The following is a 15,000-nucleotide window of genomic DNA, read 5'->3' on the forward strand; positions in this document are numbered from 1 at the left end:
AGACTGAAGCTACAGCGGGGAGGTGAATGATTTATTGAAATATTATCTTTGCTATATTTCCATTAAAATAAAACATATTTTGTGTTGGAAGGTTACCTAATCATTTTTTTGCAAATCTGTAATATACCTTTACTTACATTACTCAAGAACACTTAATAATTTCACGAAATTCAAAAGTTAATGTCCCATAATTGACATATCAGATATATCGTTATTAAGTGTGGAAAAATACACTATTTTAAAGGGCTGATGGCATTACCTAGGCTACGCGTTCATGAAGAAGAAAGGCATAGCTGCTTGATAATTCCACACAATACTGACATTTGTGGGGGAAATTTCTTTTCAGCAATGGAGCAGCTTTCTGACCCTACTTTCAATGAGCCTTTATAATATTCTTTAAAACAATAAATACTCTCTTTTCCCCGCAGTGAAGAAATAAATATTTCCTACTCTCTCTCTCTCTCTCTCTCTCTCTCTCTCTCTCTCTCTCTCTCTCTCTCTCTCTCTCTCTCTCTCACACACACACACACACACACACGACTTAATGAACCTTTTTATACATAGAAGTAAGTCAGACGTATCTTTTATGCCTTTTCAGAAAAGTTTGATGAAAAATAAAAAATGTTGTTCAGTGATATTCCCTAGCCAACATCGTATTATTATTGAAAATTAAGATAAGATACTATTCTATGATGTAAAGTAAAAATGATTATAAAAGATACCTATCCAGGTTTCTGATTAAAAACAGTTTGGAAAGATACGTCTACGGGATGTAAATTTAGAGAAAGTTGTGGAGATATTATATAATTAAACTATGGAAATCTATAAACAATACTTTTTAGGATACAGAATTAGTAAGTAATTTTTAAAAAATGGCTTTATTGGACGTAACATTAAAAAAGTTACATACATGAATTTTATAAGACGTAAAATTTGGAAAAATAGTTAAGGAAAAATACTTTACTAACATGTAGAAGTAGCAAAGATTATTAAAACATTATTCTTATTGAAAAACGGAAAAAGGTTATGAATATACTAAAAAAAATATTTATTTAAAGGTCCTTTTCAAGAATGTGTAAGGACTAATGCATCGGTAACATATTTTTGGAAGATGAATATTTCAAGAGAGATCTCTGTCAAAATGCTTCTTATTTCTTAGGTGAGGGTGGCGACATAACCTTGGCCAATGATTCTGTCATTAACACTGAACTGTGTTGTCATTTTTTATTTCATTACTTAACAAGGTTCTTTCTTTTATTTCTTATTACTTGGTTACATATTACCTTAGTCGAATCTGTCGAACGAAAGAGAATACTTCTGATGTCATATCATGATTTAAAGGAAGGAGAATGCCTTAGCAGCATAGTTCTCATGTGAGAGAATATTTGATATTCTGCGAAGTTGGTGAGATGGTAAATGCTTTTTTAAATATTTTAAATTTTCAATAAAATAGTTTATTACGACAGTTACTACATCTAAGTCAAAACTTTATATAAAACAGAATATATGGGAGAGCTTTTATCTAAGCTCTTTTGCGTGAATGAAAAATAAAAGAATGTAAAAGCTTGAACAACCATTCCCTCCCAAGGAAACTTTGGCAATTAGTGAGTAATAAAAAAATAAAATAAATGAGCAAGTTTTCCTCAGCGACGATAAAAAGTTCCCTACCTTTGGGGAAATGAGATATTCTGCGTCTCAGATTTCCCTTAAGGTTTCCTAGTAATTGCTTAGTGTAAGTTTCTAGCCAGCAACATTTACTCACAATTTAAATATAAACAATAACAGGTGCCTTTAAACACCTCTGCATTAATTATATCTTTTTCTTTAACTTAGTAATTTCCTCTTCCAATTTTTAACCTTCTCATTTTACAAATCTCTCGGCAGTCCTCAGCATCACTAATCATCCTCGGGTGTTACGAAGTAGAAGGAAGATTTGTCCAAGTAATAAATGACTGCATACTTGCAAAGTAGTAGTAACCCCCATCCCTTCCCCTTCCTTTATCTCCCTAACTCCTCCATCCACTAATCCCCCATCCCACCAGCCTACACCCAACCCATCCATTCAAAGAAAATTCAATACACCGAAATTTGGCCCGAGATGTGTGAAAAGAAAGGGAGTTTTTCCACTGCCTACATCTCGATATCAGTCACGCCTACTTAGCCCAGTTGAACGCACCCACCTACCCAACCTCTTCTTCTTCTTCATGTTCCCTGGTCGGAGACATGAGGCCATTGTGCCGAGTTCAAGGGAAGAAGAAGAAGAAGAAGAAGAAGAAGAAGAAGAAGAAGAAGAAGAAGGAGGAGGAGCAAGAGAAGTGACGATGTAATTTTATATTAATTAAGTCTTTTAGTTGCATGCTCTCTCTCTCTCTCTCTCTCTCTCTCTCTCTCTCTCTCTCTTTTACACACACACACACACACACACACACACACACATATATATATACCAGTCATATATATATATATATATATATATATATATATAATAATATATATAAATATATATATGTGTGTGTGTGTGTGTGTGTGTGTGTGTGTGTGTGTGTGTGTGTGTATTTCTGCGTGTATCTACGTGAATGTTCGTATGTGTGTAAGCAAAAACCCTTTTGTGAAATTCTTTTATGTATTAATTTTGTCATGCGATAAGCAGAATCTCATTACAAAATTTTATCAGTTTTAGACAGCCAGTTGGAACACCTGTCTGTGTGTCTATGAGTAAGTCTCTTCTCTGACATAGAAGTCGTTCAAGCAGACAGAATAAAATGTTTGACAGATAGAACCAGTTATTTTCCCGCCCCGAGAAATAAATGGAAAAATAGTTCTTATTTACACTTCAGGCGTCAGCAAAACATCCCATAAATTACTTAGCGAAGACCCTTCATAGGATTTCTATTTATTTATTCATTTATTTATTTGATACTACCATTTTTTTCTTTTTATAGGGCAGAATGTCTCCTTCTAAGCTTGGCTAAAGGAAGGGATGGAAGAAAGAATATATTTATTTTGTGTGGTATGGACGCTGTTGTGATAAACATATGACACATTAGAAAAAAATATATATACATATATAACACTATATATTTAATATATATATATATATAATATATATATATATATATATACTATATATATATATATATATATATATATCAAATATATATATATATACTATAAAATATCAAACTCAAATGTCCTTTAATATCTAATTCTCTCTACCTCGGAATTAATATATTTTCATATATGTTTAACCAAGGGGGAATTTTATTAAGCGAAAATAGGATGGGCGATCGCCAGGCTCGAACCAGCGAACTCTCAATCCCAGGACTGGCAGTGAAGCCTAAAACCACTACGCCACCGCAAGAGATATAAGTTCATGTCGCCTCCCAACTGAAATACCTGTCGCGCGCAGGTATTTTTGTTTTTGGTTCGAGCCTGGCGATCGCCCATCCTATTATCGCTTAATAAAAAATTCCCCCTCGGTTAAACATACATGAAAATATATTAATTCCGAGGGTAGAGAATTAGATATTAAAGGACATTTGTAGTTTGATATTTGTATATGAATCACGGTAATGATATATATATATATATATATATATATATATATATATATATATATATATATATATATATATATATACATATATATATATATATATATATATATATATATATATATATATATATATATATTTCTAATGTGCCATATGTATAACACAACAGCATTCATAACACAACAAAGAGAAAATATTCATTCTTCCAACCGATCCTTTAGCCAAGATAAGAAAAAAAAAATTGGACGTATAATAAATGTATATATATATATAATATATATATATATTATATATATATATATATATATATATATATATATATGTGTGTGTGTGTGTGTGTGTGTGTGTGTGTGTTTGTTTGTATGCATGTATGTGTGTCTGCGGCTGCAACTATGCAGGAGCTACATGCATTATTACATAGCCCTTGCTGGCTTGTTCCATATGAACAGGGCTTATCTTCTGAATAATAATATTGATACAATTTCATAAGTATGAAAAAGAAAGACAAAATGAGCGCTCTTGCAAAAGTGGAAATAACAAACACGGACGAATATTTCACAATAAGGCGGAAACCCGATCCTTTTGAGACGGTGTTTGTTGATTAAAGTATAGACATAAAGGCCTCGGTGCCCAATGACACGTCTGCAAAAGGCTTCTTCCTCTCTTTTTTTTTTTCTTTTGTGAATAAGGAATACTTTAATAACTGAAATCCGAGCAACAGAGAATTTCTTTTATTAATTTTTCTTTTGTTCCTGTTAATTCCTTTTTGGCGCCATGAGGAGACAACGCTGCGCTACCAAGATTGCAAACAACTTTTAAAGTTATATAATCCTATTGATTTAACTCATACTTTATGCATGCATAATAAAATGGTGTAGGTTTGCTTGCGGGTTTTGGGAGAGAGAGAGAGAGAGAGAGAGAGAGAGAGAGAGAGAGTAGCAAAAAGAAATGGGAAAGAATGCAGTTCAATTTAACCCGTACCTTCAGACTCGAAGCATCGGTGCAAAGGGCCTACTCTTCGGAGAATTACGCTCCCCCTCCAAACTTTTATTCCACCCCCAGCGCCCCTTCCCTCCTCCCCTACCAAATTCTCGAGGATCAAAGCGACCCCTCGCTTTGTTTCCCCCCATTAATGACGACCAGAGAATGAAGGCTCAAAAATTCCGTGTTTTTTAATTCTCCCGAGAATTAATGACCCGACAAACTCGGCGAGTCGAGTCAGGCAAAGAGCATGAACATGTACATTCGCCTCCAGATATCGGTGGCCTCTATGGCAAACAAAAACAAAAACACGTAACTGGTCCCAATAAACAGGTTGTGAAAAGGAACAAAATTTGTGCGACATTTTAAATCGTTAACGACTTTTAAGTCGTAACCATGACAGCAACAGTGGCCGCCAAACGACAAACAAGTGAAGGGAGAACAGTGCCTTTTTGAAATTTACATTTGATTATCTTTCCTTGACAACAGGATCTTGAAGGTTCGTTGAAAGTTGCCCCAGCCAGGACCATTGAATTTAGTCGTTGCTGTTGGCACGACTGTAAGGGAGTTTCTATTTTAACTGGTGTATTTTAATAATAATAATAATAATAATAATAATAATAATAATAATAATAATAATAATAATAAAATAATAATAATAATAATAATAAGTGGCGCCGTGGAGGAGTTGGTTAGGTCGTCAATAGACTTAAGTCAAGTTAAGCAACATTGGGGCTGGTCAGTCGTTGGATGGGTGACCGCTCTCCTCGGCGTTGATCCCTTGGGAAAGGATCTTTACCATAATTTCCTCAGTCTACTCAGCTGTAAATGAGTACCTATCCCTGATGGGGTAGGGTCCAGCTATGGATTAAATAGCAAAACTCAGCAATGATGGAAAGAAATGAAGGAATAAACGACAACGACGTAAATGGAACCTCTGGCAACAGAGGAGCCTCGTCCGGCAACCAGGTATTCAACCCAATTGTAGGGGAAGACGGTCAGGTACTTGGAGGTCGTCATCCAGCAACTGATCACCACAACGACAGTCATCAACAGCCTGAGACTGGAGCTACAGAGGCAAAAAGGAAGAAATGGACAAGAGAAGAAAATAAGGAAATATGGAGATGCTACATCAGAAGCAACCCGACGGAGAGAGGATATAGAAGAAGATTGATCAACATCTGGAATGAGAGGAATAACACCCCCCAAACAGAGCAGAGGCTGGCAGACCAAGTAAGGAGCATAAAGAAAAAGAACTGGCTCTCCCCAACAGAAAGAGAAGAACTGGAAAGGGAAATGTCACACGACAACGAATTACACGAAGACGAACTGAGAGACGTTGCCACAGAAGACGACAGGGAGGATGAGGTATCAAACAACGACACACGAAGAAACACCGACGAAGTAACAGAGAGGACGGAATGGGTAGAAAAGATTAGACAATGGATGGAGCCAGATACAGAGAGAACAAAGATCCCCTCTATGAAAGCCTACAACACCAAGAAATTAAGGGAGAAAACAAGTGAGGTCAATGAAATAATGGGCCTAATACACACCACCAGTATCACAGAAACAAATAACTTGACATATGCAGGAGCAAGATTAGTAGCAGAACTGATGGGGATTCGAACACCAACTCCACCGTCACAACCAACCCAACAGAAACCAAAACAGCAACCTCCTTGGAAAAGGCGCCTGGAAAAGCAAATCATGGTGATGAGATCTGACTTGAGTAAACTGAAAGAGATGGCAGAAAAAAGGCAAAGAAGCAAGAAAACAAGGGAGGAACTCAACGAGAAATACAAAGTACAAGAGAGGGGACTAAACAACACAATAGAAGATGTAAAACAGAGGCTTAAGGCCAAAGCACACAAGATCCAACGGTACATGAACAGGAATAAGGGATACCAACAGAACAAACTATTCGGAACCAACCAGAAAAGACTATACAGCCAACTAAGAGGGGAAGACAACCACCAGAAATTCCTGAAGCCGAACCAAGTAAGAGACTCTGGGAAAACATATGGAGCAATCCGGTATCACACAACAAACATGCAACATGGCTCCAGGAAGTCAAGGAAGAAGAAACAGGGAGAATAAAACAAAGATTCACAGACATCACGACAGACACAGTCAGACACCAACTAAAGAAAATGCCAAACTGGAAAGCCCCAGGTCCCGATGAAGTCCATGGATACTGGCTCAAAAACTTCAAGGCCCTACACCCACGAATAGCAGAACAACTCCAGCATTGTATCTCAAATCACCAAGCACCCAAATGGATGACCACAGGAAGAACATCCTTAGTACAAAAAGACAAGAGTAAGGGAAATATAGCCAGTAACTACAGGCCTATCACCTGCCTACCAATAATGTGGAAGTTACTAACAGGTATCATCAGTGAAAGGCTATACAACTACCTAGAGGAGACAAACACCATCCCCCACCAACAGAAAGGCTGCAGAAGGAAGTGTAGGGGCACAAAAGACCAGCTCCTGATAGACAAAATGGTAATGAAGAACAGTAGGAGAAGGAAAACCAACCTAAGCATGGCATGGATAGACTATAAGAAAGCCTTCGACATGATACCACACACATGGCTAATAGAATGCCTGAAAATATATGGGGCAGAGGAAAATACCATCAGCTTCCTCAAAAAATACAATGCGCAACTGGAATACAATACTTACAAGCTCTGGAATAAGACTAGCAGAGGTTCAAATATCAGGAGAGGGATCTTCCAGGGTGACTCACTGTCCCCACTACTCTTCGTAGTAGCCATGATTCCCATGACAAAAGTACTACAGAAGATGGATGCCGGGTACCAACTCAAGAAAAGAGGCAACAAAATCAACCATCTGATGTTCATGGACGACATCAAGCTGTATGGTAAGAGCATCAAGGAAATAGATACCCTAATCCAGACTGTAAGGATTGTATCTGGGGACATCAGGATGGAGTTTGGAATAGAAAAATGCGCCTTAGTCAACATACAAAAAGGCAAAGTAACGAGAACTGAAGGGATAAAGCTACCAGATGGGAGCAACATCAAACACATAGATGAGACAGGATACAAATACCTGGGAATAATGGAAGGAGGAGATATAAAACACCAAGAGATGAAGGACACGATCAGGAAAGAATATATGCAGAGACTCAAGGCGATACTCAAGTCAAAACTCAACGCCGGAAATGATAAAAGCCATAAACACATGGGCAGTGCCAGTAATCAGATACAGCGCAGGAATAGTGGAATGGACAAAGGCAGAAACTCTCCGCAGCATAGATCAGAAAACCAGGAAACAAATGACAATACACAAAGCACTACACCCAAGAGCAAATACGGACAGACTATACATAACACGAAAGGAAGGAGGGAGAGGACTAATCTAAGTATAGAGGACTGCGTCAACATCGAAAACAGAGCACTGGGGCAATATCTGAAAACCAGTGAAGACGAGTGGCTAAAGAGTGCATGGGAAGAAGGACTAATAAAAGTAGACGAAGACCCAGAAATATACCAGAGACAGGAGAAAGACAGAAAGAACAGAGGACTGGCACAACAAACCAATGCACGGACAATACATGAGACAGACTAAAGAACTAGCCAGCGATGACAATTGGCAATGGCTACAGAGGGGAGAGCTAAAGAAGGAAACTGAAGGTAATGATAACAAAAAAAAAAAAAAGCGGCACAAGATCAGGCCCTAAGAACCAGATATGTTCAAAGTACGATAGACGGAAATAACATTTCTCCCATATGTAGGAAGTGCAATACGAAAAATGAAACCATAAACCACATAGCAAGTGAATGCCCGGCACTTGCACAGAACCAGTACAAAAAGAGGCATGATTCAGTAGCAAAAGCCCTCCACTGGAGCCTGTGCAAGAAACATCAGCTACCTTGCAGTAATAAGTGGTACGAGCACCAACCTGAAGGAGTGATAGAAAACGATCAGGCAAAGATCCTCTGGGACTATGGTATCAGAACGGATAGGGTGATACGTGCAAACAGACCAGACGTGACGTTGATTGACAAAGTCAAGAAGAAAGTATCACTCATTGATGTCGCAATACCATGGGACACCAGAGTTGAAGAGAAAGAGAGGGAAAAAAGGGATAAGTATCAAGATCTGAAAATAGAAATAAGAAGGATATGGGATATGCCAGTGGAAATCGTACCCATAATCATAGGAGCACTAGGCACGATCCCAAGATCCTGAAAAGGAATCTAGAAAAAACTAGAGGCTGAAGTAGCTCCAGGACTCATGCAGAAGAGGTGTGATCCTAGAAACGGCACACATAGTAAGAAAAGTGATGACTTTCCTAAGGAGGGCAGGATGCAACCCGGAACCCACACTATAAATACCACCCAGTCGAATTGGAGGACTGTGATAGAGCAAAAAAAAAATAATAATAATAATAATATGTTGTTGTTGTTGGTTGTCTACTGTTTTTCGGATTTATCTATCCAACATCAAATAATAATAATAATAATAATAATAATAATAATAATAATAATAATAATAATAATAATAATAATAATAACCAGCAAAATTTCTAGTGCCTCACAGACAATGTTGAATATTCGTTGCATACTGAAATATAATGACGCATCATTATTTGGCAGTTTTATGACAGAGAAAAACATCTGTTATCATCAGCAAGGAGAGTTAAATGACAATGTAAGTCTTTGGTTTTTTTTTTAATGGTTTCAATAAAAATTAAATATTCAATAGAAGATAACGGTTACGTAGTGACTAAACAACTGTTAGGAACTACATTCGTTTGGGGTTCTAAATAAGTGTAAAACTTGACTGGTAAATATCTTATGGGCTTCAATCGACCATATGATTTTAGCTAGAAATTTTAATAGCACCTGTATTGGAAATTAGTTTTTGATATTTCATAGGATACACAAAAACGAGTAGGGAAGACTAATGATGAAATTAGGATTAGGGTAATATTTCAGTTTTGTTGTTTATTGAAATGAAACTTTAATGTTGTCTAAATGGGACTTTAAAACTTCGAAGATGGATATCCGGGGACCTTTAAGCTTCAATGGTGCTTGGACAGGCTTTGCAAATATTTAGTGATACTTGCATAATAATATTAATAGTGAGGGAACCTCACATCACTTATGCAGGAATAGGGACCTTAAACATCAATGGTGCTTACACAATGATATTGAAATTTCAATGATAATTGCAAAGAAACCTTATCTCTTCAATGGTGCCTACGCAAAAATTTCAACGATAATTACAAGGAACCTTAAATCTTCAATGGTGCTTACACAGGGATCTTAATACTTAAATAATAATCGCCAAGCAATCTAATATCTTCAAGGATATTTGCTCAGGGACTTTAGAATTTCAATGATAATTGCAAGGAAACCTTATATATTCAATAGTACTTACAAAGGAACCTTAGAACTTCAATGATAATTGCAAAGGAATCTTAAAACTTCAATTGCTCTTGCACAGGTACCTTAGAACTTCAATGATAGTTGCAAGGGAATTTAAGTCGTTAATGGGGCTTGCACAGGGACCTTAGGATTTAAATGGCAATGACAAAGGAAGCTTAAAGCTTCAATCGTGCTTACACGAGATCCTTAGAAATATTAATGATAATTGTAAGGGAACTTTAAACCATCAACAATTCTTGGACAGGGACCTTAAGACTTCAATGATAGCTTCAAGAGAACTTTAAATCATCAATTGTGCTTTCACAGGAACCTTAAAACTTCATAGATAGTTATGTGGGAACCTTAAATCTTCAATGGTCCTTGTACAGGGACCTAAGAACTTGCAGCAGAACCATAAATCTTCGATGGTGCTTGTTAGGGAAAGTAAAAAATTTAATATGGTTGCCTGGGAGCTCTAGATCTTCGTTGGTGAATACATTAACCGATCTGAGCCTTTACTATATTCTTAAGGTATATTCTTAAGGACAATGACCAATTCTTTATATTGCACTGACACATCGGTGTTTTTCACTAAGATCCTCAAATTTCAACAGCAGAGAAACATTATTAATTTGATTTTAATAATTAGGCAAAAATGCAGTTTAAATAAGGTATTGTTTTTAGTGCTTTCATTACTTTTATTAACCATCATTCTTCCCCAACGCCATAAAAATAAAATATTTTTCATGCCAAACATTTGACAGTCATTTCCGCGTCCCCATTTCCACAAGGGACAAAAGGGAGGGACTTTTTGAAAAATTGATTAAAATAATAAATATTTTGGGGAATTATGCGTAATAGCGCCTGTTATACACCTAAGTATAAGGTAAGGGTCCCGGGCACTGGGCAATTATTTCAGGGTTTTAGAATCTAACACGCATTTTCGACATGGAAAGCAATTGAATTCTTTGAACCCTGCTATAGAGACTAGGATCTTGCGTGCACTTAATTATGTATAATTTACACACACGCACGCACATATACATACACACACACACGCACACACATAATATATATATATATATATATATATATATATATATATATATATATATATATATATATATATATATATATATATAAAAGAACCAAATCCACATTGCTTAGCTCATAGGTGGTCTCCTCTTCGGACCCTGTGACTTATGTGACCATGGCATTGGCTCATACGAAAGTACAGAAAAAATCAGTTGCTTCTTTTTATGTCGCTTATAGATTCAGGAAATAACATGTGATATGGACGGAATTTATTTTCATAGACTCTTCAACGAAACGAGTGGACAAATCCACAAACATAAAAACATGTCCGCATACACACACACACACACACACACACACACACACACACACACACATATATATATATATATATATTATACACACACACACACACACACACACCCACACACATATATATATATATACACATACATACATATGTATACATATATGGATTAGTTTAATAATTATTCACATACTACAAATACCCTGAATGTCGAATTCCTTTTACCTTAAGAATACCTATCAGCAAAAGGGAATTGTATATAAGTGGATCTGCCCGTAACAGGATTCGAATTTCATTCCTTTTGTGTAGAAACAGGTATTAACATTAAATGTGTATTCAGCCATGAAGAGGGATATAAATTCATTTTGAAACTTCTTGATTATTGTAGAATTTAGGTCCTATACCGTAGGTGTCAAAATAATGTATCATTATCTTAAGAAAAATTGCTTTTAAACCTAACTTTGCCTTATGTTTTTCTTGCCCTGTGGATTCCATATCTTACAAGATACTTTTCTAGAACGAAAAGACACACAGTGCATCCATGAGCGGTTAAATAAGTCTCCAGAAATATCGAAGAGACGTCTCACCCGTCAAAGTGAAACGGGAGTTCCAGGGAGTCTGTTTAAACGATCTGTCGTGACAAAGTAAGAAGGGGGAGAGAGAGAGAGAAACTTCATTTTGAGAGGCTGTCTTCCTTCATTCAATCTACTATTTTTAGGTCCGTTTGCCCTTAAGTCTCCGCCGAATCCGTGATCACCAACACCAGTGGTTTGTCCGTCCCTCGAATTGTTTTAAGCTCGGAGCCTCAGGGACCCTTATCCGGTTCTGAGTGGCTCCCTCCAACACCCCCGTCCTTTCCCCACCCCTACCGCTAACCCCTCCTCTTCTCTTTTTTTTTTCGGGTAAGTTAACTTGGCATCAGACCTGATACAATAGGGCACTGCAACCCACACAATTGTATTTATACAACATACCCACGAGCTTACAACAAGGGGAATAATTAAATTACGGCGTCACGTCTCGTCTAGCGATTAAATGGAGCGATGCAACTAATATTGCAGAAAATATAGATGCCATTCTTTATTTTTTTCTTGTCATCATAATCCCAAACACACACACATACGCACACATGCCCTCACTTTCAGTCATTTATTTATTCATGTCTGCGTGCCATTTCTCGTCTTTACTTAGGAAAGAGTCTTGATAAATGGTTCTCTCGAGTCCCGAGCATTATGGGAGCAGAAGAGAAAAAGTGACAGATGGAAATAGTGCAAGTGACAAGGGCTGACGGACATTCCGGTGCTTCTTACATTAGGGGAATGCTTATTTCATGGCGGTTTCCTTGCGTGAATCTCACGCATTTAGTTTCCTTGTTCTAGGCAAGGAATCAATTGATGGTTGATCTATAGCCTACACTCTACCGCTGCGGATACTTCAAATATTATAAATACTTCGAGTTTGAAAGGAAAATGAGTTTTGTCTCGGAGTTATAAACTCTGGCTTATGTATAATTTACTATGTACACGAAGACATTTCATAGGTCACACAATACTCCTTCAAGTATTTCATAAATCTTAAGAATCTCAAATGAGTAGAAGATAGAAGTTTTTTCTTTCTGCATAAGCTTATTAAGCTATCTGGGATATTTAAAAGATTTTGAGCATTTTACGAAGGCACATTTTGAAACTGCCGAGCTCTCTGAGATATTAATAAAAAATGCAATCTTGTTAAGAATGGTTGAGACAACCGAGATCATCTTAAAAACTTGGTTTATATTTTACAGTGACAATTGCGATAAATTATATCATTTCCATCTTAGATGTATTAGAATCCGAAGAGTTTAAACAGAACCAACAAGAATTCCCTCTACAAATTCCCGATAGAATGTGAAGAAATGTAAGGTATTTTAAATAACCTACGCAGAATAATAGCATTCCAAAAGTTATACAACTTGCCCAGCCTTAGATGAAACAGAATCCGAGGAGTTTCAGCAGGACGAACAATCAGATTTCTCTCTACATCAACAAGCGGTCGTGGGAGACGAGATCGAACTTCAATCTCCTCTAGTCGCCAAAAAGGCTGAGTAAACTGAGTAACGTTCCTTTCGGCTCAGCGGAGACATAGAGAGGAGAGGAGGCTTTTAAAATCATTCCGATGAAACAGCTGATAAAGAGCCACACTGTGGACCTGATAAGACCCTGCAGTCTCTTTTGCTTTTATGCTATATAATAACAGCTGGGAATTCAAAGAACTTAAGTTGCAGAGATAATGCCTTTATTTGTCCTATGAAATTCTATGATCTATGGTAGATAAAAGCTGGTTACTTACTGAACCATACATTCCGTTACCTTTGGGTTTATTCCCTTTATAAACCCTCGTTTGTTACAAATAAAAGTTAATAAGCTAGCAAACCGGTCTTTGCTGAAGATAATCCCCTTTTAACTTTAATTTTACTCCAAATTCTGGTCCATAAATAACAGGCGACCATTTTGAGAACATTCTTTCTCCCAGATAAGGGCCATTCATTTTGCTTTTATTTCTATTTACGTATTTTCGGACAAATAATTGCTGACACGTTAAAGAATAGTCATTTACCGGATAAACGCCTTTATTTTGAAGGCGTCTCATACTTTACCTACCTTGAAGGATATGCACAAATATTGGTAGCTCTGGCCTGCATCCCTCCGTGCTGAGCCCCCCCCCCCATCTCTCTCTCTCTCTCTCTCTCTCTCTCTCTCTCTCTCTCTCTCTCTCTCTCTCTCATGAGTTCAAAGAAAATCTACATGTAAACTGATGTATAATTTACCCCCAAATATCATTAGCAGATATTTATTCCGCAAATCTAAAGAAAAAAAAAACAGTAAATGAAAAGTCATGCATGTTAAATCTCTAATCCCGATTATACTATATCCAAAAGAATACAATTTTCTTAAGAAATAATATGTAGGAACTAACTCCCACTCCCTAAAAAAAAACCAAATTCCACTATATACGTTGGCCGTGGACTGTAAAAAAAAAAAAAAAAAAGAGGACACTTTGGCCATATTTTCATTTCCGCAAGGGTCTATATGACAGATTAAGATTTCAAACATTTGCAAGGGACAGAACGATTTCTATTAGACCACAGTTCACCAAGTTCGTAAAATAACACACACACACACACACAATAAAAAAGAAAACACAAGCATTAACCACTGGCAATTCAAACAGATCTAAAATGTAAAGTCCTATAGATTAGTAATTTTTCTAAGTAATTGCTTATGAGAATCGTGGGCTACAGGAAGGAACTGGGATCTGGAGGATCTTGAAATAGGAAAAAGAATTGAGGTTTGTACCCACCTTCAGCGACAGGGAATTCAGTTTCCCAAAGTGTTTCAGCATGACACCTCAAACTGTGCTCTCCCATTAGAGCATTTCCACTAGCGTTTTCGTTACGCACAGACAGACGCAAATTTAACTCTAACACGCCTGGAAATCTGACTCACACTGGATCAAAAACTCCCATGCCTTCCGATCCCCTATGATGGAAAATTTCATTCTTGGATACTTGTCGCAAATGACCCACAAATCAAAGATGATCGTCTGAGAAGTGCTGATTAATGCTGAAAACACGCCAGAATTCGCTTATAACACAAATATACTTCCCACTGCGAAACACTTGAACCATCGTCAACAAGTTCGTATGTCACACACCTTCGCACACCACCTCTAATTTCACA

The 15,000-nt window shown here is 37.0% G+C and overlaps 1 protein-coding gene across 5 annotated transcripts in view; it reads right to left on the reverse strand.

Moving 5' to 3' along the window:
• Positions 1–15,000, reverse strand: part of LOC135221642 (zwei Ig domain protein zig-8-like) — a 109,214-nt gene that overhangs the window by 62,870 nt on the left and 31,344 nt on the right. Inside the window, exon 1 of one of the 5 annotated variants that reach the window (XM_064259324.1) lies at positions 14,621–15,000. This exon is cut by the window's right edge and continues 455 nt beyond it. The exons of the other annotated variants lie outside the window; for them this stretch is intronic. Coding sequence (XP_064115394.1) covers positions 14,621–14,662 — 42 coding nt within the window. The 5' untranslated portion in view covers positions 14,663–15,000. The remainder of the gene's footprint in view (positions 1–14,620) is intronic. 5 annotated transcript variants of the gene reach the window in all.

This window comes from Macrobrachium nipponense, chromosome 3 (assembly GCF_015104395.2).
Source record: "Macrobrachium nipponense isolate FS-2020 chromosome 3, ASM1510439v2, whole genome shotgun sequence".
Lineage (NCBI taxonomy): Eukaryota > Metazoa > Arthropoda > Malacostraca > Decapoda > Palaemonidae > Macrobrachium > Macrobrachium nipponense.